Consider the following 22713-nt stretch of genomic DNA (forward strand, 5'->3'; position numbering starts at 1 on the left):
ATGAAAAACATTGATCATGTTGATGGACTTGAGTTGTCCAAATGATTATCTTCACATTAAACCATTCCCATGCATAGTTTGCCTCACACATTTCAATTCAAGATTTTCTTTTTGCTTAAGCAAAAGTTTCATGAGCTATCTTTAAAATTTTAACTTCACAAATAAATTAAGGGAAGGTCAGTGAATATATGTTTCTGGAAGGAAATTGTTCCAGAAAGTCACTAGTAAAGTTGTTGATTGCAAAGACACTGTGAGACTAAGCATTATACACACTGTAAAATGAAATTAGCAGTTTGGACTAGCTGTGCCCCTGTGGCTTCTGCTCTGGAGCTGTTGAATTCTCAGTATTGGGAAAACAGCCAACAGTTCCTTGAATTTTAGTCCCACCTGTTCAAAGTATGCACTAATACTTGGAAAGCTGTCCAAACTTTCTGATTTGAATTGCAGATAGGTTGGGGTTTGTTTTCTTTATAATAGTAAGATCAGTAAATTAGAAAAAAAGTAGTAATAAATTAGAATTATAATTCAGATCTGTAGCACACTAAATATTCTGCATTTTTGTAATACTAATATTTTACTGATTCTAAAACTACATAAAATGCATTTCTGGAGATTTTGGCGTTCAGCATATCATATGAAGAAATATGAGAAAACAGAAATTCATTCATAGATTTGTCTTTATAAATTGACCATTTAAATAATGCATGCATTATTTGTGGGGATTTTTTATTTTTAAAAATGATAATGTATTTAATACTATAGGTCATGTTGTTTTGGGAAAATCAGCATAGGATATGTTGTTAAGAATTCAGATTTAATCATTCCATGTGAAAGGCACAAATTCAGTTTGAAATAGCTTTTATTCAATGGAAGAAGTATTTTCTATTGGCAAAACTAGAGGTTTCTCCCTAATTTTCTGTCTATATTTTTATAAATAAAATGCATTATTTGGCTGAAATTTTAAAAATATTTTTTTCACTAGAAGTTAGAGCAATCTTAGATTTTAAATAAATTGTTAAGTATCTTGAACATGTTATTTAGTTATGATTTAAAATATAGCTAAGATTTGCAAATATTTACATTTTAGGAAACAAACTTTGTATTTAGTCAACATAATTTTTAAAATAATTAGGACGTGGATACACATAATTTTCTGCAGTAATTGACAACAGATGAAACTACATTTATAGATTCCCCTTTTATAGTTAAGGTAAAATTCATTTAAAAAACTTTATGTGTAGAAATAAATTGTGCCAGGTAATATACATGTAACATTTACATTTTTAAGAACTGAAAAGTACAAAGTTCTGTGTCATTTAAATTGGCGAGTGTCTCTCTTCAGTCAATAGGCTTGATCATCATCTGAACTGCTCTTAAGGAGTATGACCCGCCTCTGTATTCGGCCCAGAAAATTCCATCTTGGTGCTTGCTTCTGTAATGGCCTCCTCTGTACCATACTCCATTTAGGTTGGAATGTGCACAGGCATTGTACCACCAGCCTCCTTTATGAAAGTGGGCGCAGTTTCCTTTGAGGAAAAAATATAGATACAAATGTAAAAGTTTCTTCTGGGTGTGGTACTCTGCAATCATCAAAAATTTATTCTGCCTTTAATTTGAACTTCCCTTACTAATTCCAGTTACCTTTATCTTAGCAGTTTTAAATGTCTTCACTTATTTTATTGCTGTTGCATCAACTACTTGAAAGATTACTTGAATTGCCTTTTTTTTAATCTTGCTCTTTGCTTGCTGAAAATGTGCCTTTTTTAAAAAAAGGGGGATTTAATTTTCTAGGTAGAGTAGATGCAAGCAGTGTTTATATGTGAAAGAGTTACAGAGGAAGAAATTGGGAAGGAAAGATACAGAAGAAGGTAAAAGTCTGAGGAAAACTGAATTTTCAAAATAAAATAGCAAAAAATAATACAAAGTAAAATAAAACCAGCAGTCAAATGAGTTTCTGTAAATAAGACATAAGTTATGGTCATATCTCTCTTCTTTTCTTGTTTACCAGTGTGAAATTGGTTAAAATAAAGACCTGTGTGCTGTTTGCCAAAATACAGCTGGAGAGAAAAACCAGTTTGGGGCAGGGATAGGGGAGAATTGTTGGGGGGGAATCTGTTTATCAGGACCGGAAAGCTGGGTTAAAAAGTCAGAAGCATATGAAAACTAAATTTGAAATTATGTGGATGGTCTAGTTGTTTCTTTCTAATGAAAATATTAATTTCCCCTCTGAATCAAGCTTTTTTGTTATTCCTATGCCACGTGTCACCGTCATCTTGGTTTTCCCCCTCAAAGAAATGCTCTTACACCATGTATCCAGATGGCTTGCATCCTTCACTCCTTGCGAGTCTTTATTCCAATGTTACTTTCTCACAGTAGCTTTTCCTGGCGAACCCATATAAAATAGCCCCCATCCCAGGCCTTGCTGCCCACCACTTTCTATTTTCTTACTCAGTTTTATTTTTGAGAGTACTTATTGCCACCTAACAAATTGTTCTGTCTCTCCTCCAGTGAGTAAGCTCCAAAGGGCAGGAACTTTGTTCACTGCTATATCCCCAGCACCTACAGTAGTGCCTGGCACATGGTAGGTGTTAGTTGTTATGAATTGTAGGCACTTGCACTTTATTTCCAGATGAATGTGTTTCTGTTTTGCTTTGTGTTTTTTTCCTAGAACTTTGTTTTTCACATAGATCACACTTTGGGATTGCCTTATAGACGAGATCTTAAAAGCTATTTCTTTCAGTAGGTTATACTTCCTGTCACAGTGACCAAAACTGACCTTTTTGAAAAGACTTTAGTAGCATATATATTAGTAGATTCTATTTCATGTATAGAAGATGATTATTCTACAAAGAATGAAAGTTTTTCATACTTACCTGCATACATATCTTTATCTCTGTCCAGTGTGGTGAATTGTTTACCATTATGCCACATCATAGAATCCCCTGCATTTCCCTGGTAAGTTCCCAGGCGCAGTCTATAGAATTCACTTTCGGGTTCCAGACGAAAGCTGCTGTATTCTGCATAGACTTTTTTATCACTCCAGTCTTCTAATTCAATCAGTAACTTGTAATTATCTTGATTGCTAAGCATATAGATATTTTCCAGTCCAAGCCAATATTCTCCGTCAATGTTTCCAAACCCTTTCTGTTAATAAGTGAAGAAACATGAGTGCATAAATAAGTATATAGTAAACATTTTTATAGATAAGTGTTAAACATTCGATAGCATAAAGATGTTGGCCATTTAAGTGGTAATGTGAGCTTCCATTTTAGTTGGTCACTTGAGGTTTATAAGCCACACATTGTCATTCTGTTGTTTTTTTTGTTGTTGTTTTTTGTTTTTTGTTTTTTTTTTGCTTCTAATGTGTCAGTAATCATTTGCAGACCTAGCTTCAAATCCTACAAATTAAGACAAAGGCAAATGAGAATAAAATTTATCCATAGCTACTAAAAATATTAGCTAGTATACTACCCAGATCCTTAAAAAGGGTTCCTAGTCTCTCTCATGTTCATTTAAAGAGCCCAACATTTCTTTCCTAATAGTAATTTTTGTAAAGTAGTAAGTATAAGTCATCCAAACTGAAAGGGATCATTTTAAAGTATATCTTCTGTTTTCTTTTTACAATTTAATTTTCACTTTAAAACTAGAGATGAGAATCATTTTTTTGACAGATGTAGATAATGAAAAAACATATGGATAGTTATTTTTAACTGTGTATCTTATTTATTGCATAGCATCTTGTTTCTTGCATTATTGCAAGAATGGGTTTGTTTTACCTCCCTTAGGACTGCATCACTGATTTACCTTATAATTTTCCCAATTTCTGAAGAAGTTGACAGAGCCATCTGTTCTTTTCTGAATAACAGTCCAACCCCCAGGATCCAAACTGTTTTCACACCATAACTGCATTGGTCCATTGCTGTTTTCAGGTTTAATCATATAAATCCCACTGACCGAATGCCCAGCTTCTTTTGCTTGCTGACAGTCTTTGAATGGTCCTATAATTTAAATATCATTTATTATCAGCAAACTTAATATGAGAAGAGACGTATTAAAAGTTTTTAATCAAGATTCTTACCTTTGTGTCTTTGTTTACATTTAACCACTGTCTATCATATATACAATATTATAAAATATAAACTAAATAAAAGGGTGACTCCAGTTCTATCTGGAACATTAATTTGTTTTGTTTTCATCTGTTCTTTTCTTTGTCCATATATATATACACATATATATGTATATACACACATATATATATATTTTATATTGTTATAATCCTAATACATGTAGAAAATTGGATTGTCTTAACATTTTCATGCAGCTCTAGTCTCCATTCTGGCTGCATAATAGTCCTTGACATTGATATATTTTTATTTCTCTATCATTGGACATTGAGGTCTTATGATTTTTGCTATTATAAGAACACTGCACAAAGTGTCTTCATTTTTATTGAATTCATTTTTTAATATTATAAAAATGCTGAGGGATCGATCTACTGGATCAGAGGATATCAACTTATTCATAGTCCTACATAGTACCCAAGTCACGGTTTTGGAAATTTGATTTCAGTGGAACATACTAGTACCTTGAGATACTCATTGCAAATGGGGTCAGTCAAATAAGTTTTAGAAATGCAAAATATTATGTTTCCCTTTTGGAAATTCTCAATGTGCATTCACATATTAAAGACTGAGAAGCCCTGAAATAAACCAGATGCCCAAACTCATAGAATCTTAAATTTCCCCCAACAACACTTACTAACAGCCCATGAGAATACGTTTCAGGAATGTTAGCATAAATGCCTATCTAAGGAGTTGTATCAATCTATATGACTAATGCTAGTTTTCTCATTTAACCTACAGTTATCTGGTGATACTTTATAGATGTTCTAGAGATAGAACAATTAATTAAGGTCATGGATCATAGAAGATGGTAAACCCTAGACATAAATCCCTATCTAATCCCAGAGTCTCTGCTCTGAACTGCTGTGTTGCATGCATTTGCCCTCATGTTATTTCATAGTTTTAGGTATTTTCCATTTTTAATCCACTAATAATTTCTTCAAATTTTACAAATTTTGTGAAATTGCTTTTAGGGTTTCTGACTCTTGAACTTGCGATTTCCACATTTTTGGATCTAGTGAATATTCTTTAGTTTCATCCTTCTCTAGTGTTTCAAGCCTTTTTTATAAACATGCAAAATATATTAACGGATTAGAAAAAAGAATTACCCTAAAGATCTCTTAGAACAAAAAATGTATAAAAATTCTGATTGTCAAATTTTATATTTTACTAGAAATATGTGAGAGTTCAGTCAAGTAAAGTCCTTACAAGAATTTCTGTACTATAAGGTTAATAGGATTGTTGAAATTTTGAGAAATGTGTTATCTGTACTTTGCCAGATATGTTCAGTATTCCTTTTGGGTCTTATTGGGATAGAATTAATCTCATTGGGTAGTTCCACAACTATAACAATAGAAGGGGTTCTTAAGAGACTACGAGCTCTTCCTTGTAGATTGTTCCTTGAGGACAGAGACTTTTTTTTTTTTTTTGACTTCATGTCATCAGTGTTTAAACCCTTAGGAAACTGTCCATAATTTTTGGTTAATTAAATTACTCATTTTAAATACAAGGAAATTGAAAACTACACACAAAAATCAAGAGGACATCAGTTTCTCTAGTCCACGTGTTTATTATAGTTCATTGATATTTTTCTGTCTTAAATTTTTAAAAATTATAATGCAATGTCCATAAGTAGACTAGTAAAAATTAGAGAAACTGGAAAGCCTTATTTATGGTGTCTTTCTTGGGTTATATTTATTTTAAGTATTGTATTTTTTAGTTCTAGAGTTTCAATTTGATTCTTTTTTTCATAGTTTTTATTTCTCTTTTGAGATGCCCTATCTTGCATTCATTATAAACGTATTTTCCTTTAAGACATTGAAAATAGCTATAACCACTACTTTAAAATTACTGTCCTTTCAGTTCCAAGTTTGCTGAGTTTTTATCATGAATGGATTTTGGGTTTTTTCAAAGGCTTTTAAAATCTTTTTTCTTTTTTAATTTCTTTTCTAACTAGACACTAACTAGACACAGGAATCAAAGGCTTTTTGTCTGCCTACTGAGATGATGATAGGGTTTTTCTTTTTGTTGTTGTTAGTACACGAATTACATTGAATATACATGTATATTACATATATTATATCTAATCTATATTAGAACAAAAAAGTGTATATATTAGAAGAAATATATAAAATATGTATATTAGAACAAAGAATATAAAAATTCTTATTGTCAAATTTTATATTTTAATAGAAATATGTGAGAGTTAAGTAAAGTTCTTACAAGAGTTTCTGTACTATAAGGATAAGAGGATTGTTGAAATTTTGAGAAATGTGTTATCTATACTTTGCCAGATATATATACACACACACATACATACATACACACACACGCACATACATATATTTATGTATGGTTTTGGGTTTTGTTTTTTTTGGAGCCTGTTGCCCAGGCTGGAGTGCAGTGGTATAATCGTAGCTCACCACAGCCTCGAACTCCTGGGCTCAAGTGATCCTCCCACCTCAGCCTCCCAAGTAGCTAGGACTACAGGCACGTGCCACCATGCCTGGCTAATTTTGTTTTTTTTTTTCTGGAGAGAGGGGTCTTGGTATGTTTCCCAGGCTGGTCTTGAACTCCTGGTCTCAAGTGATCCTCTGACTTCAGCCTCCCAAAGTGTTGGGATTACAGGCATGAGCCACTCCACCCAGCCTTTACATTGATTGTATTTTGAATGTTAAACCAACCTTGTGTTCCTGGGATAGACTCAACTTAGTGAAAGTATTCAGAGCCCTTAACACTATACTTAACAAAGTAGTCATCATCGGTAATTGTCTATTCTTTCGTTTCTCTTTTATTCCTCATCTTAACACATAATTGTAGCTTATTTAATAATTTAAGTAGCTTATTTAATATCTGCTTATCTAATAAGTTTAATATAACTCATCAAAGATGAATGTACAGTCATTTCTACTGCAGATAAATATTACTGAAAAACCTCATGTTCTGCAAATACATGCATTAAAAATAGTAGCTAATTTTAGCTATTAACATAATTTATATTCAGCTGCAGTTACCTGTGGCACAAAACATTAATATGTTTGGAAAAAATCCCATGTAAACCAGTATAACCTCTCTGTTTTGCTACCACTATTCTCCTTTTCACTGGTCACATATGGGCTACTTCACATTATAGGGAACATGCATTGTAGTCAAGTAGAAGGAAGGGTAAAGAGCCTATATTTCAGAAAAGATGAAATTTACAGAATTTTAATTTCTTATGTGGGAGTGAGATGGAAGGAAAAGTGAATTATGACTCCCAGGTTCATTCTTAGATTATTTTGTGTAATGCAGGTAGTATATTTGTTTACTTACAGTAGTCATAGGCAAGGACTTTATCTTTCAGTGTGTATTCACAGTTTCAGCCCCCTTAGAAATTCAGATATGTAGTTACAAAACTACGTGATTCCTAGTAGGCATGGTTCCCAGAATTCCCTTAATTCTGCATTATTCTTTCAAGAAATGTCCTTTCTGCATCTACTATAGGCTAAGGACTGTTTTAGGCTCAAGGGATAAAGAAACAACCTTAGAGTCAAGTGCAGGGTGGGAGAAGTCGCAAGAAAGAGAGAATTCCACTATAATATGACAAGTACTTTGATGGAGTTATGTAGGTCACATGGTAGCAAAGTCGAAGAACTAGCTGAGATTTCTAAGGCGCATCACTCTTACTTTAAAACCTGTTAGTATTGTAGTTAATGCACACATGAAAGTAGTTTTGTTACAACATATAAATATTTATCTCATTTTATAAATTTGCATATTCTGTAAATGTTATCTTTGTATTGCTTATTCTATGAATATCATTTTCATAAATATTTACTATGCATTCATTTGAGTATAGTTTTGACAGTTTACACTTAAGTATATATTCAAAGGTTGGACTTTTATTAGGTTATTTGCTTTGCTGCAGAATATTTAGAAACATCAGTGTTCTGAATGTTGACAGAATATTTGTCGAGTATCATTTGTTCCATAGAGCTATACTCATCTTCTGCTATTTAATAGACACTCAGATGTTTAAAGCCAAATGGAGAGTTCTGAGTTTTCTGAATCCAACTTTGATTTGATAAGACTTCAATTATACAAATTTAAGATTATCTTCAGCTTTAATTTTCAACCCATTTTTTGCAGTGGGCTTTGTGTTTACAGTTGGATATCTGCTAGACTTAGGAAAATGTAGTTGAAGGTCTTTTCCAGAACATATGGATAAAATTTAGCAGTGCATAAAGCTACTTTTTTATCCTCAGTAAAGATATTAAATATCAGAATTCAATATTTATTTGTATTTATAAACATACCATTAACCTGTCCTAGTCAAGTGTATATTGTTGATCCTAGCAGAAATGTTTTCTCAGTATTACTTGCAAATCCTATTTACTTTCTGCCCTAAAATTAGACTTATCTATTGTCCCTATCTTAAATGTTTTCACTGCTTTTTCTGTACCATAAAAAACATTGCTTGATAGAAATTGTTAAATGACAAATAGAAAATTTTAAGCTTTATTCTTGAGAAGCCAGATTTAATTTACAGGTTTGCATATTTTCAGAAATAAATTGATCGATATGTGAATCAGGAATTTGTTCATGGTGATTCAAAAGGTATAAACTGGAATTACCTTTCTTTTAAACTAAGCATAGTATTAACTTTTTTTTGCAAGAGTCTTCTCAAAGCAGGCAACTGGAATTCTGTACGCTGAATTTGAAGAACCAATCTCTCTGTTCCTCGGTTTGTGTGAGGATTAAAGTTTACATAGGGCTAATGAAACCGTATTAATACCTCTGATTTATAGAAAGAAAAATGTTGACCAGTCATGCCACATTATTTCCCAAGACGTATTTATTAAGAACCCATATCTTGAATAGAACAGTGAGTTAAAAAAGAAAAAAGGATTTCATACTTTGAATAGCAGCTTTACTGGGAGCCATCTGTAACGTATGTGTTCTTTTTCTGTAAAAAGAACTTTTTAATTATAAAATTACAAAGAGAATCCTTTTTGTGACAAGAGAAACAGTAAAACAATTCAGAGTTTTCAAATTATTGGTTAAATTATTGGTTACCAAGTAGGATCTTTTGAGAGGTAAACTTTTCAGTTGGGTTGTGCATTAACTTTCAGATAAATATATTCAACATTTCTGGAGTGGGAAGTTTGAGACAAATACTTTCTAAAGTGACAGTAGGGTCTTTCTGTAATAATATGAATTACTTAATTTATTAATCTGTATGTTTAAACTGTATTTAGCAAACCAAACTTTTATTTTTTTAATTATTAAAGAATTTATCAATTATTTTCTCATAACTGGCTAATGCAGTCATTTTCCAACAGCACGTTGGCTTAACTAGTTGTTTTGTTTTATTTGTTTTGTATTAAATGTTAGTATAAGTATTCCACTGAAACCAATTATTCCTAAAAAGTGTGTTAAGAAGCATTATAAATAATTTGAAAAATGTAAATATTTGGTGATTTAAAATAACCCTACCACTAAAAAGCATATTTTTAGTTTCTAATGACTACCTTCCAAGTTTAACTTTTTTTGTTTGTTTGTTTTTGAGACAGAGTCTCACCCTGTCGCCAGGCTGGAGTGCAGTGTCATGATCTCAGCTCACTGCAACCTCCGCCTCCCGAGTTCAAGCAATTCTCCTGCCTCAGCCTCCCAAGTAGCTGGGATTACAGGCGCCCGCCACTACAAAGTTTTAACTTTTTAAGCTTACCATTTATGTCCTCATAAACCTAATATGACAAGGAAAGACACATAAAGAGAAGTGTATAACATATGTAATAATTAATGGTGGTCAAACCATGCCAGATCATACACAAAACACTTCTACCTGCACCCCCTCGTTTAATCATCACAACAATTTATTTACAAAAGAGGCAACTGAACCCCAGAAAGCTTCGCCAGAATCCAAGTTTACTGATATTCAGATCTATGCTTTTACACATAGTGAAGGAACTTTCTCCACTCAGCTCTCCTACAAGGAATAAACTTATTTTTACAAATATGCTATTTGTAAAAAAGTAATGTTTTATTTTATAAAAGACTAACCCAAAATGCAGGCACCAAATAACATTAACAGTTGGGAATTTCATTGATTACAACTTGTCAGGCTGATTATACGTGCTCAAACATTTTGTTTTTAAGGTAGAGAAGAAGGTAATGTGTTTGAAAAATGTTTTTTATGTGAATACTATGTTTTATAAATTCATGGGTTTTTTTGAGGTAGATTTTTCTTATAACCATTTTTAAAGAAAATAAAAGATTGTCATAACCTTTTATAAAATGTGATATGCATAATAATTTACCATCTTCACCATTTTTAAATGTACAGTTTATTGGCATTAAGAACATTTATATTGTACAGCCATCACCACCATCCTTCTCCAGAACTCTTCATCTTGCAAAACTGTAACTATTAGCCATTAAACAACTCCCCATTCACCCTCCCCATAACCTCTGGCAACCACAATTCTACTTTCTGTCTATGAGTTTGACCACTCTAAGTACTTCATATAAGTAGAATCATACAGTGTTTATCTTTTGTAACTGGCTAAACACCTCTTAAAATATACACTGTTGTATATTTTCACCTTATGCATGTAGAGACTTTAGAATGACCACGTACCTACATGTAAAGTACAGTAATAGGAATTTCTTGGTGCCAGAGCATACATAAGTACACCAGTAGCCATCCATCTTTACCCTTTTTGTGCAAGCACCTTAACAGCCTGAGACATCTTTTTCCAAAGATGTAAAAATAACATAAGTGGATAATTGAGCACATTATGTAAAGAAAATAGCCAGCTATTTGTTGTTGCTTGTAGTAATTTAATTTAGTAAGAATCACATAATATTAGACTTTGAAAAGGATATTAGAATAATCCAGTCCAGCACTCTCATTGGACACATGAGAAAACACAAGCTGGCAGTGACTTACCCAAGGTTACATAACAAAAGTAATGGTGGAACCAGGCGTTCTTAATTCCATGCTCTTTCCCTTATGTGTTCATTAATGTACTCATTAGTGTAGTAATTCTTACGGTGTAGCAAATTATGCCTTTGAATTTAAGAGATCAACATTTATAGAATAAAATAAGTAAAAAGTTAATGTTTACATAAAACAAATAATGAATAACAGAAAAAAGTTACATGCCCTTAATTTTTGCGTTAAAGAAAGGTTTATTGGGGATAGGTTCACCATTTTTTCATTAAAACAAAATGTGTTTAAGAGGACTTTTGACATACTAAATCCCTAACATGAGGTTTAATTCTGTAGCATTAGTGGGTTTTTTTGGTACTAATGCTCAGTCTATAATAAAATATAGAATTGGTTTCATTTTGTATAAACATTTTCTTAGAAAAGTTTGTCAGTGTTTAAAAATGTGAATAATGATTTCTGCTAGAATTGGTTATGCCATCTACTCAAGCTTCAAGGATCACGTAGAATACTCTTTGGCAGTTGTCTTCATGCTTACATAATCGTATACCTCATCAGTTAAAAAAAATTCACACAACTCAATTATGTTTGTTTATAACTTACGTATACAAACTACTGATAAATTATATAAAAGCTTACATAAAACAAAATTTTTAAAGGATATCAAGAGCAATTTGTTTTTCTGTTTTTCATTTCTGTACCCAGTGGATCACTTAATACACCGCATTTTCCTTTGGAAATTAAAGGGGTTGAGGTTTGTTTTTTGTTGTTGTTGTTGTTGTTGTTTGAGTCTCACTCCGTCGCCCAGGCTGGAGTACAGTGGTGCAATCTCAGCTCACTACAGCCTCCGCCCCCCAGGTTCAAGTGATTCTCCTGCCTCAGCCTCCTGAATAGCTGGGATTACAGGCACTCACCACCACACCCAACTAATTTTTGTATTTTTAGTAGAGACAGGGTTTCACCATGTTGGCCAGGATAGTCTCAAACTCCTGACCTCAAGTGATCCCATCTGCTTCAGCCTCCCAAAGTATTGAGATTACAGGCATGAGCCACCATGCTCAGTGAGGATATTAATAATGATCATTATTTACCTAATTTAATGATACTCTGGCCTATTGCTACTGTAACTTAGAACAGTATAAAATGAACAAATCTAGTATGATATAACATATTACTTTCAAGAGGGTCTTTGGAATGACAATTTTAAGAAACTCTATAAAAATGTTACCAAATCAGCTAACACATATTTAGCAACTGCAGATAAGTATGAGATGAGACACAGTAACCATCTACCAGGAAGGAGCTTATACTATAGTTGAAAAGCATCTTAATTAGATATATTCTGAGTGTATGTAAAGATAACTGATAATTCAAGAGGCACTATACAAAATGTCTTACATGTGTTACAGAGAGTAGAGGTATTCATGGAGAGGAACAGTCACTTCAAACCTGTGGGAGTCAACAAGGGCCTCAAGGAGGAGTTGCATTTTATTTATTTATTTATTTATTTGGTTGGTTGGTTGGTTGGATGGATGGATGGACGGATGGTTGGTTTGGCTTGAGCCTTATTCTTTGAGTAGGCAGAAAGCTTGGAAAATATTTAGGGGAAAATGAGTGGATTTATTTTATTGGAACAGATGGTTTTTGTGAAGGAAACTAGTGGAAGGTCCGCTAGGAAAGCAGGCTTGATTCTTTAGGAGGACATTATTCTTAGCCAGACTAAGCAAATTGGACTTTTTCTGTTTGCAGAAAGCAGATATGTAAGTAGTTTAAGAAGATGGATCTGCTGGCAATGTAAATATATTTTGATGGAGAGAGAAAACAGAGTTACACCAGTTGGCAAGCTATTATACAGTTCATAGTAAGAACTAACATTTGAGTGCCAGGCACTGTTCTAAGCACTCTTCAATTGTTAAATCTTACGAGGTAAATACTGTTATTCCCATTTCACAGGTAAGGAAACTGAGGCACAGATACCTTTCTTTCCCCAAAGATCACACAGCTGGTAGCCTATGGAGTCTCTGCCTTCTGGCTGCTGCTGTGGATCATTTGAATGTAAACGAGAGTTCTGGCTCTGAATAGAAATGAGGGACCTGCACACAAGAGACCAAAAAGGAGACATGGGTAGAATTCAGTGGCCTGTGTATGGGGCAGCTGGGAAAGTGTCAAAGATGAGCCAGCCTCATTTGGAAAGGGGTGACAACATTAATCAAAACAGAGATGTTGAGATCAAATGGTGAAAAGACAGTTAACTATCTTCCAGAAGCATTCAGACCTACAAGTAGACAGACGTATAAATAAATAACTTCAATGTATACCATATAGAAAACATGTGTAAGAAATAGTGATTTGGGGAAAGAGCCACCTAGGTATGTTTGTTTGAATCTAGGAAGTCATAACATCAAAGGTATTGTTTGAGTTAAGCCTTAAGATCTGCTAAATTGACAGATAAGCTAAAAGAAGGTGTTTCAATAAAGAGTAGCATTTGAGGTAATGATGAAATATCCAAATGCAAACATCCAGCTTTGGTTAAATCAGGAGGGAGAGCTCCATTCAGGAATCATCTGAGCAGTGGTGATACTTGAAGCCAAAATATTCTAAAGTAGAGTATCTTGAAGAAAGACTTTAAGGCATAGAAGGAAGAAGATGCCAGTGAAGGACCTAAAGAAATAGGAAGGAAGGAAGAATATTAAAATGGAGAAGGCCAGGAAAGCAGGGCTGTGAATAGCCAAGTGGTATTCACTGACAGAGATGAAACCACTTCGTGATATATTTCTTTCTAGTTTTATTCATTGTTTTTATTTTTATTGTTTAAAATTATTTCATAGTATATATTTTATGACCTGCCTTTTCAATGAGTGAATGAGCTGCAATTTATTTACTCATTGCTTTGGGGCCTTTGGGTTTTCCCTTCCACTCTTAGAAAGCAAATCAGCTTGGGGATTCTGGGGAATGAGTTATAAGAAAATGGATGCAAGTGTAAAATAAATATCAGAAAGTTAGCAGTGGGTTTAGCAAACTGAAACAAAGATGAATTATTCATCTTTGCTTTCTGGACAGCTAGATCAGTGACTGATATTGAATTCATGAAGAGAGAAAGAAATGAAATTTAAAAGTAGAGTTTGGAATCATGCATGATCAATGCAATAGTTTTTTTTTATAGTAATGAACATTTATGTTTCTTAGGATACACAGTACTAATTATTTAGCCTTGGAAATAGGAGCGATACCTTTTCTTCTTGAGGCTGAGGGGGAAAGGTATGGCTTTTGTACAGATGCTTTCAAGATAAGAAAGAACAAAACTCAGGACCTGATTAGACTTACTCAGTATGGTAGTAGATGAGTCATCTGCTGAGAGAGGAGATAATGAGGTGTGATTACAGGTTGAAGAGAGTGAAAGCAAAATTTTACGTGTTTCTTTTGAAGAAGATGATGGTACAAGCAGCAGGAGGTAAATAAAAGAATTGTCGGGTAGCAGCGATGACCCAGCTAGAAGCCGATAGGATGGTTATGGCGCACAGGAGTGGTTCGGAGGGGAGCATGGACTTATTCCTGTCTCAAGAATAGTAGCCCCTCAATTATAAGAATTTGGATGGAAGACTATTTTTTTTCACAGTGTACACTAAGTTTTTGTAAACTCCTAGAAATTCAGAGCTGGAAGAGGAGATGTATTTAAGTTCAATTCTTGATGATATTAATAAAAAACAAAAATAGAAATTTTAATGTACATGTATAATAACATCACAAAATGAAGAATAAGCATTTATTATGAGTATTGTTTCATAAAGCATAAAAATATTAACCTCATACTCCCACATTTTACAGTAAGAGGTTACTCACCTTCATTGATGAAAGTTACTGGTGGTATCTTGAAAGGGCTTTTGGTGGGAGAAGTTGCCAGATGAGGTGGTGGCATTAAATCTCTGGGATAACCTGGATCCCTCTGAATCTCGTTACCTCCCAGCAGACCAGGAGTATACTGATGGCTGTTAGGAATATGTTGTGGCACCACCTGGACAAGTGGGGGAGACACATGGGTGTCTTGTCGGGAAAATATCCTCAAGCACTGTTCTTCCAACAAAGTGATCATCACAGATTGGTTATTGACAAGATCAGTCAAGGAAGCATATTTCACCTCTAGTTCCTTGTACCTTGTTGCCATCTTCAACATTTCTGTGGTGACATTGAGGATTTTGTTTTCCAATTGGGAAAGTTCAAGTGAATTATCCCTCTTACGGATAATCTCATGTAATAGTTGCATGTAGAGTTGAGTAACACGAGAGTTCATGTTACGGCTTTCCTTTCTCAGCAGCTTTACCTCATTCACAATGTTTCCATCTACATCCACCACCAGTTGCAGAACATCTATCTGCCGCTTCTGCCTGGAGAGCACATCTTTCAGGTTTTCAAGGTCCATCCTGGTGATCATGTCTTTAATGGTACTTGCATCTTGCCCTTTGGTGTTGACACAGATTGGCCCTGTTATTCTTTGTTCAGGTACCAGGAATGTGTATGCACATTTCTTTGCTTCCTCTTTACCATCTGTGGCACGAGGGTATCTTCTCTGGTTTATTTTTTTAATTTTTAATTGTCCACCTCTACAATGTCCAGCGTCCACTAGTAAGAAGAATAGCACACCTAGGGTCCAGGTAAAAGCCTTCATTTTGAAATGAGGTTGTAAAATGATGTCTTTTGAAAAACAAATCAATGAAGGGGAAAAAGCAAAAATAATTCATGTTAATCTACATTAAAGTCAGTAATATGAAAAATATCTGAGGGAAAACTGAATATTGGTGTTAATAAATTAGGCTAGAATTAACTTTATTAATTTCTTAAATTTAATATTAAGTTGCAGTACTTTGGCACTTGTTTAAAAATTAGGTTTCAGAGAATAGCTCTTTCAGCTATCACCTTATTGTAATGCTTTTTATTCCCCAGTTTATTGAGCAGATTTTGGTCAGTGTCCACTCTGTGCGAAGGTACACTGCTAGTGCTGTTGAGGCTTTTGAGACCCTGATAAGATAGCTTTCTTACCTTTAAAAAGCTCACTACCTTAAGACTATGAAAATGGTACACAGTATTTGTAAGGCATTAATTAAAACATTCTTGTCTAACCAGTATTACAATTACCAGGTGACTTTACTAACCAGTGTTTTAGATTCATACCATGCGATTCCAATTAAATTGGTCCTCTAGAATAAAGTATGTCTTCTTCATTAAAATGTTCAATAAAGTTAAAGATTTTAGACAAATCTAAACCCAGATAGTTTTAGCATCGTATGCTTTTTATTTTTATAGCATCTCCTTTTGGGATTAGTGACGGGTTTTAGAATGATAGAATGCTCACAGTCATTGTGGGTAATTATATTTCCTGAACCATAATTATATGTACTCTAAGCTTATAGATGATTCAGCAGGTTTGTTCTTCTAACAGAAGTTCTACTGAACTGTATTTTAGTAAAATGTTAGTAATTTTCTACATGCATTACCGAGGAAAGAAACATATCTGTAACTGAATATGAATGTCAGAGTTGGAAATGCCTTAGAGACCCTGTCATTCAAGAACCTCTTTGTACTCTGTGCATGTTGAAGGCTAAGGCCACACGAGGATTAGAACCAGGTCTAGATCGGGTTCTCTGGCCCATAGTCAGTATTTATAGCAGCAGCACATATACTAAAATATGTGCTTGGAATGTTTCGTTTTTGCTGTAGCAGATGAGAAATACTTCCTTATAGTACAAATTCTTCTGAGGTAACAGTTTCAAGAGCCAATACTTTTTCCTTTCTCTTTAGTTACCTCCCACAAAAGTAGCAGTAATGGGTAAGGTATGTTCACTCCATCAGATCTACTAATGAGCTGGTCTATTACAGGCCACCTTTTCACTCTTGCGAACTTGATACCTATCTGCCATTTTTGAAGGATGGCAGTGGATACCCTAAGACAGAGCTTTTCTGTCCAAATTTCCACATAAGTACCTGTTTCTTGATTTAAGAAACCAACTCCTAAGTCGTTTATGCCTGTTATTAATAACAACACAACAATAACAGCAATTAATGTTTATTGAGTACTTGTTCAGTGTTAGGCACTGTTTTAAGCCATTTTCATGTTTTACTTATCACCACAACCCTATGAAGTAGATTATTATGATCCTCACTTTCAGATGGAAAACTTGGCATCCAAAAGTTAAATACCTTATTATCAAGAGTCACACAGGTTCATAGTGATGGAGCGAGAATTTGAATCCCGGCTGAGGACTTCAGAGTTCATGTTTTCAATCCTTTATATTTATGTAGCTTAACACATGTTAACTATTTGCATTTACAACACTGAAGTAATGCTGTATCATTTTATAAAGGAGTAAAATCCTTGAGAAGCTAAATCACTCAAATGGGATTCAAACCTTCTACTCCTAACTTTTCTAAACCTGTGATTTTTACCCTAGTCATGTCATAACCATAGAGGAGTCTTAAGTTTATGTTTCTTGTTTTTCACAGCCTTTTCCTGGTTTACATCCATTTTCATTGACTAGTTACTTAATTATGCAAAAGTGTTTGTGGATAATTTTTGGTAGAATTTGTGTCCAAGTTCTGCCAAATCATTTTTTACATCTCAGACTTTTCTGCTGCAGTTTCTTTCCCTCCATATGTATTCTGTCAGCTGGTGGTTATATATCTAACCTATGATTATGGACCCCTCCCAAAAACAAAGGTCATGTCAATGAGATATAGACTCTTCTGCTATGGTCATGAAGACTACTGCTACTTTCACTTTCTAAAACCATGTTCTTTTGTTTTTGGTATTTTTCAGTTGAATAATGTCTTCAAAATGGGTAGATAATGAAAATAAGGCAAATATGGATGGAGTATGGAGAATTATTATTATTTTACTAACAAGAGAGGGAATGAAAACAAAAGATAGGGAGGCCATAACAATCTGTATTTCTATCGAGGCCTTCTTTTGCTGACTGATAGCCAAAGCACACGTGGGTATTTTTTTGGCTTTTTATGTTTTCATAACTTGCTTTCTGACGTATATGGAAAATTTAGACAGAAACAGTCATCTATTTTATTTTTAAAAATAGACTTTTACTATATATATTACCTATACCAAAAACCGATAAAATATTTATTATATCTCCAGATTCGTGGAATTTAGATATGGGTTATTTTAAAAACTAGGGACAATAAAACAAAAGCCATCATCCTCCTGGGCACATGTATATCATTTTTCCTATATATTTAATTTAATTTACCTACTGCTAAAGTCCGTTCATTGTAATACTAGAATGGAAACTCTTAGATCATAAAATTATTTTACTTAAATAATATTTGCTATGAAATAAACTACCAAAGCAGGGAAAATGCAGGAAGTAATATAAAACTCTAAAACAAATAGAATTTTATGAGTAATATTCTGATTGAACAGCTCGTATTAATACCAGACACAGATTTTTATAGAACAGCTAAAAGTGCATCATCCAAGACTGCTGTTAGGACTTAGCATCAGTATTGTCATTGAAGAACAAAAAACACCAAAATGCTAATCTAAATTAAAATAAAAACAGCTTCCTTGTGTGTATTGTGCCTTGGCTCATTGTGGTTCCTATAAGATTAAATCATAAGATAAATCACTGTTTACCACAAGAAAAAGTGATCTAAATTAGCATTTAAAGGAGGTAACTAAAAGTTGATTTTTTAAATAAATACAATTTTTTTAATAATACAAAAGTATTGGCTTCACTGTCACTTAAAGCCGGGCAAGGAGCCACATTTCCTAAGTAGTAGACTAGCTACGTCAGGAGTAAAGAACTGGTTTTAAAAATACATTTACTGGTATGTTTTCTAAAAACATTCTCTTATTTAATATTTTCTCACATATGTTCTGTTTTGAAGCGAAAGATCCATAAATCTATGTTACCTCATAAAACTTTCTGTATATGTTAAAATTTTCCTAGGCCCCAAGAGAATGTTATAAATTAGTTACAGAATACTTATGTTTAAATCTAAGTCTTCACTTAGTTGTTTTTAGAAGAGAAAAAAAGTCTTCTATGCATTGGGTTAATTTTATTAGTAGCATTTCTCTTCATAGTTGCTATATTGCCAGCTAGTAGAGAGAAGAAACGAAAGTCAAGATTTGCCTCCTTTCAGATGGTAAACTCATAGAGGCATTTAACTGGCTGTGTCATGCACTGAAAACAACATGAGGCAACCAAGTTAAATTTATGAAGCATTCAGGATATGTTAGATAAAGAATTTCTAGATTGTGAAATATGTTCTGGGAAGAGACTTGAAAACAATCTAATCCCCTGGATATATTTAAGAAAAGGATAAATAGTTATCTGTGTGATTTGGGGTTCAGATTAAATGCTTGCCTTAAGACAGTGTCAGTAAGAACTGAGGCTTAATGAAGTCCTGCACTTTCCATAGCATGTAACAATAAAAAAGAGAGATGACAGTATTTCAGATCCACTATTGCTTGGGAATTTTGTTAGAATTTCTTGTAAAATGTGTGTTTAACAGAAATCCTGCCAGTATTTACAGTTTTAAATCTTTAAGGAAAGGACACGAAAGCAAAGTTGGAAAAAATTTTAGCTTTACCATTATTTGCTTGTTCAAGATTCTTAACCATTAATATCTTTAATTTTTACGAGGCCAAAGGAGCCCCAAATCTAACAAACTTAAGTGTCTTTGGCTTAAGGCATACTATTGGTAACGAGTAATTTTATCTTTAATAGTTTTTATAATGCATGTAAAAAAAGCTCCCAGATAGAATATTGAAGGAAACCTCTTATGTGTGCTTAACAAAATTATTTCTATCTAAAAATATTACATATTTTTGGCCTTTTAGTCATGTATTTAATTAATTACATCTTCTGGGTTCTTATTTTCTATTGTTAATACTGACTACTTACATAGTGCTTTTATGTGTATATCAATAACTTAGCTTTTCCAAGTAATTCCATTTGTAGCAAGTTTAATTTCTGTCATCCAAATTAAATTACTGTTACATGTAAACCTGGAAAGCTATTTAAAATTTTGAATTGGAACAAGAAATGCCATAGATTACTCTTAAATCTGTACAAGAATTTCTGCTTAATATTTGGTTATACTGTAATTGAGATTTTGTTGCAAAGACTTTCAACTATTTTTATATCTTAGCTTTGTTTTATGACTACACTCTGAGAAATCCAACAGTTTATGTATGTCTTCAGCACACACACTGTAGCTGCAGGAAGAGAAACTAATTGCATTCACGACTATTTAGTTTGTATTCCTTTGTTTTTAATCATTGTGCTATAAACCTTATACATTTAATCTGTTACTTGTTAAAATTTCTTTCTACTGTCACTAAAGCACTTGTTTTCAGAAACCCAGCATGGCATGCATGTATCAATCTGTAATCATATACACTAAATATCATTAAATTGAACCTCAAATAATGCATTAGCCATCTCACAATACTTAATGTTTTTATGTCAAGTTGCAAAATAAAACCTTTTTCAGATGAGATAAACTAGTATAGATTCTAAAGGTCTTTGTTTAGTAAAAGATTCTGAAATTTCTACTACAAATATAAAATAGTTATGCATTTACTATACATAATATTTATAAATAAAAGACATATTAAATACCTTTTTGTATCTGTTGATACAGTGAATCCAGAAACTTGCTGCCCTTATTCTTGATTTTAAAAATCAGTGAAGTTTGTTCATCTGTGACTTTAACGGCAGCTGCATTTTTGTTTTGAACCGTTGAATCCAAGCTGTAAGAAGGAACTTCTTTTTCCTTTTACAATACTAATCAATTGAATTTGACAAGCCACCTGTGTAATTTTAAGTAGTATAGTAGAAGTTCTGGTCTGTGGGCCGTCTTTAATCCAGCAGAGAAAGCGTTGTGGCTTTGCTCTGTCTGCCACATGGAGAAATGCAGTAACCAGCTGCAGCTGACCCAGATTGTATATACAGTACCCCTGAATAGTGATTCCCTCTTTCTCAGTAGACTCAAGTTCAGCCCACATATTACATCACCAAAAATTACTGGAGACTGGGGGCGGGAATCTCCTCCTTAGGATTTCCTCTTTGTAGCCTTAAATAGGGGGGTGGGATCAGCAGGAGGTTGAATAGTTTCAAACAAGGAGAGATTGTGTGCAGGTTGAAGGAAGGGCACCATCTGGAAACAAACTATCATAGTTCAGCGGGCAATTATAAAACAAACATTTTAGTCTGCTGGCCAGAGATCTTTTAAGTTGAATACTGAAAAAAAATAGTGCTCAACTTCACTTAGAAGTAGTTGCAGGCTGATGAGTTTGGTTTTTGTTAACAAAGAACAAGAGCTAGACTTTGTCAGGAGGCAGCCACCTAAGTAATGTAATACTCTTTATAGCCTAGAAGAATTTGTAAACATTTTACTTATTAAGTTGCTAATGAAGGTTTTAAACTTAACAAGAAACTTGATGTTGTTGTAGTATGTTATGTCTTACTGTGTAATGTATCTTAAGATGAAACAGCTTTTATGTATAATTACCAAACATGAGTGAAATTCTTTCAGATACTTAATACTTCTAAATATTAAAATTCTGGTGTTACATAATGTCATATCCTCCTATTCTGCAAAATGACCTCTCTTCTCTGTATAAGGTCATTCTTGTTATTAATTGATGTGGTGTGGTTTAAAAACAAACATGACCCTGAACTGAGTAAAAAACAAGGAAGCTCTGACTCTCCACTAGCTATGTGAACTTAGACAAATCACTTTACCTGCCTCTGGCAAGGTTCTTCTGCTATGAAAATAGGGTGTTGGAAGAAATTAATAAGTGTTAAGTACAACTATACTATTGTATTTCATTAATTGAAGAAATGTTAAGTAACTCAGTAGCTGAAGAAACACAGATTTAGCCTTAAGTAACTTAATTTAGCACTTAAGTACTAAGTAGTGGATCTGGGATTTGAATCTAATGCCAAAGCATTATGCCACACTGTCATTGATTACCTAGTTGCTGTAAGCTGCTTTTAGATAAAACTTTTGGGCTTTCTGTACATCCCTTCCTTATTGCTATAGCTTGTGCTGTTTTTCTCTTTCTGTTAGGCCACACTGTTGATCCACATCCTTTATTTAAAGTCTGAGCTGATTTTCTACCTCTTTCACAGAATCATTTCTTTGAATTCTATGCCATATATAGGTATACCAGAGGTTGCAAACACAAGGGCCTAGAAAGGCAAATGCTCACAAGAAGAATGGAGCAGGTAATAGAAGTCAGTGAAGTAAATCAGTAGTAAGATACTGGAGGGAAATGAAGTTTATGGCAAGTTGTCATCCTATTGGTTGATTTAAAGGGATTTGCCTGCACCTTCTCAGCTGTACTTGTGGCCATGAAGGATTATGAGACAGTGTTGCCAGATCTTCCCATTATTCAGGAAAAAAGAGCCATTTAGATTTTTCCTGTAATACTTCCTGATTTTAAAAAACATTGGGACAGATGTGCTGCCAGCTTCTGGCCTCTGATTTATATTATGTATCATTTCTTGAGCATTCGGTAATTATGTTGTAGTCACTAATGGTTTAAATCTGGGAAAAATAAGAGGTAGTAAATTCTTCCTGAGCTTTTAAATTTCAGCAGTTTGGAGCTTTCTAACTTGAGCACTTAGTAATATCACTAACCAG

The 22713-nt window shown here is 33.6% G+C and overlaps 2 protein-coding genes across 2 annotated transcripts in view; one reads left to right on the forward strand and one right to left on the reverse strand.

Annotated features, from left to right (window-relative positions):
- The window catches only part of RALGPS2 (Ral GEF with PH domain and SH3 binding motif 2), a 183128-nt gene that overhangs the window by 110416 nt on the left and 49999 nt on the right, over nucleotides 1-22713 (forward strand). The window lies entirely within an intron of this gene.
- On the reverse strand, nucleotides 842-21336 carry ANGPTL1 (angiopoietin-like 1). The gene is made up of 5 exons (XM_011962396.1): nucleotides 20685-21336; nucleotides 14893-15741; nucleotides 3805-3998; nucleotides 2874-3144; nucleotides 842-1526 (listed from the first exon to the last, which is right to left on the reverse strand). The coding sequence occupies exons 2-5, from the start codon at nucleotides 15713-15715 to the stop codon at nucleotides 1339-1341; spliced, it is 1476 nt and encodes a 491-aa protein (XP_011817786.1). The 5' UTR covers nucleotides 15716-15741; nucleotides 20685-21336; the 3' UTR covers nucleotides 842-1338.

Source organism: Colobus angolensis, unplaced genomic scaffold (genome assembly GCF_000951035.1).
Source record: "Colobus angolensis palliatus isolate OR3802 unplaced genomic scaffold, Cang.pa_1.0 Scaffold59, whole genome shotgun sequence".
In the NCBI taxonomy this organism is placed as follows: domain Eukaryota; kingdom Metazoa; phylum Chordata; class Mammalia; order Primates; family Cercopithecidae; genus Colobus; species Colobus angolensis.

What these genes read in the sequence shown, in the direction of transcription:
- ANGPTL1 (XM_011962396.1), bottom strand. Translation starts at nt 15,715, where the DNA reads ATGAAGGCTTTTACCTGGACCCTAGGTGTGCTATTCTTCTTACTAGTG. An exon ending in GAAATTGGGAAAATTATAAG is followed by an intron (nt 3,145 to 3,804) that starts GTAAATCAGTGA and finishes ACTTATTAACAG; the next exon opens with AAAGGGTTTGGAAACATTGA. An exon ending in AGATAAAGATATGTATGCAG is followed by an intron (nt 1,527 to 2,873) that starts GTAAGTATGAAA and finishes TTTTCCTCAAAG; the next exon opens with GAAACTGCGCCCACTTTCAT.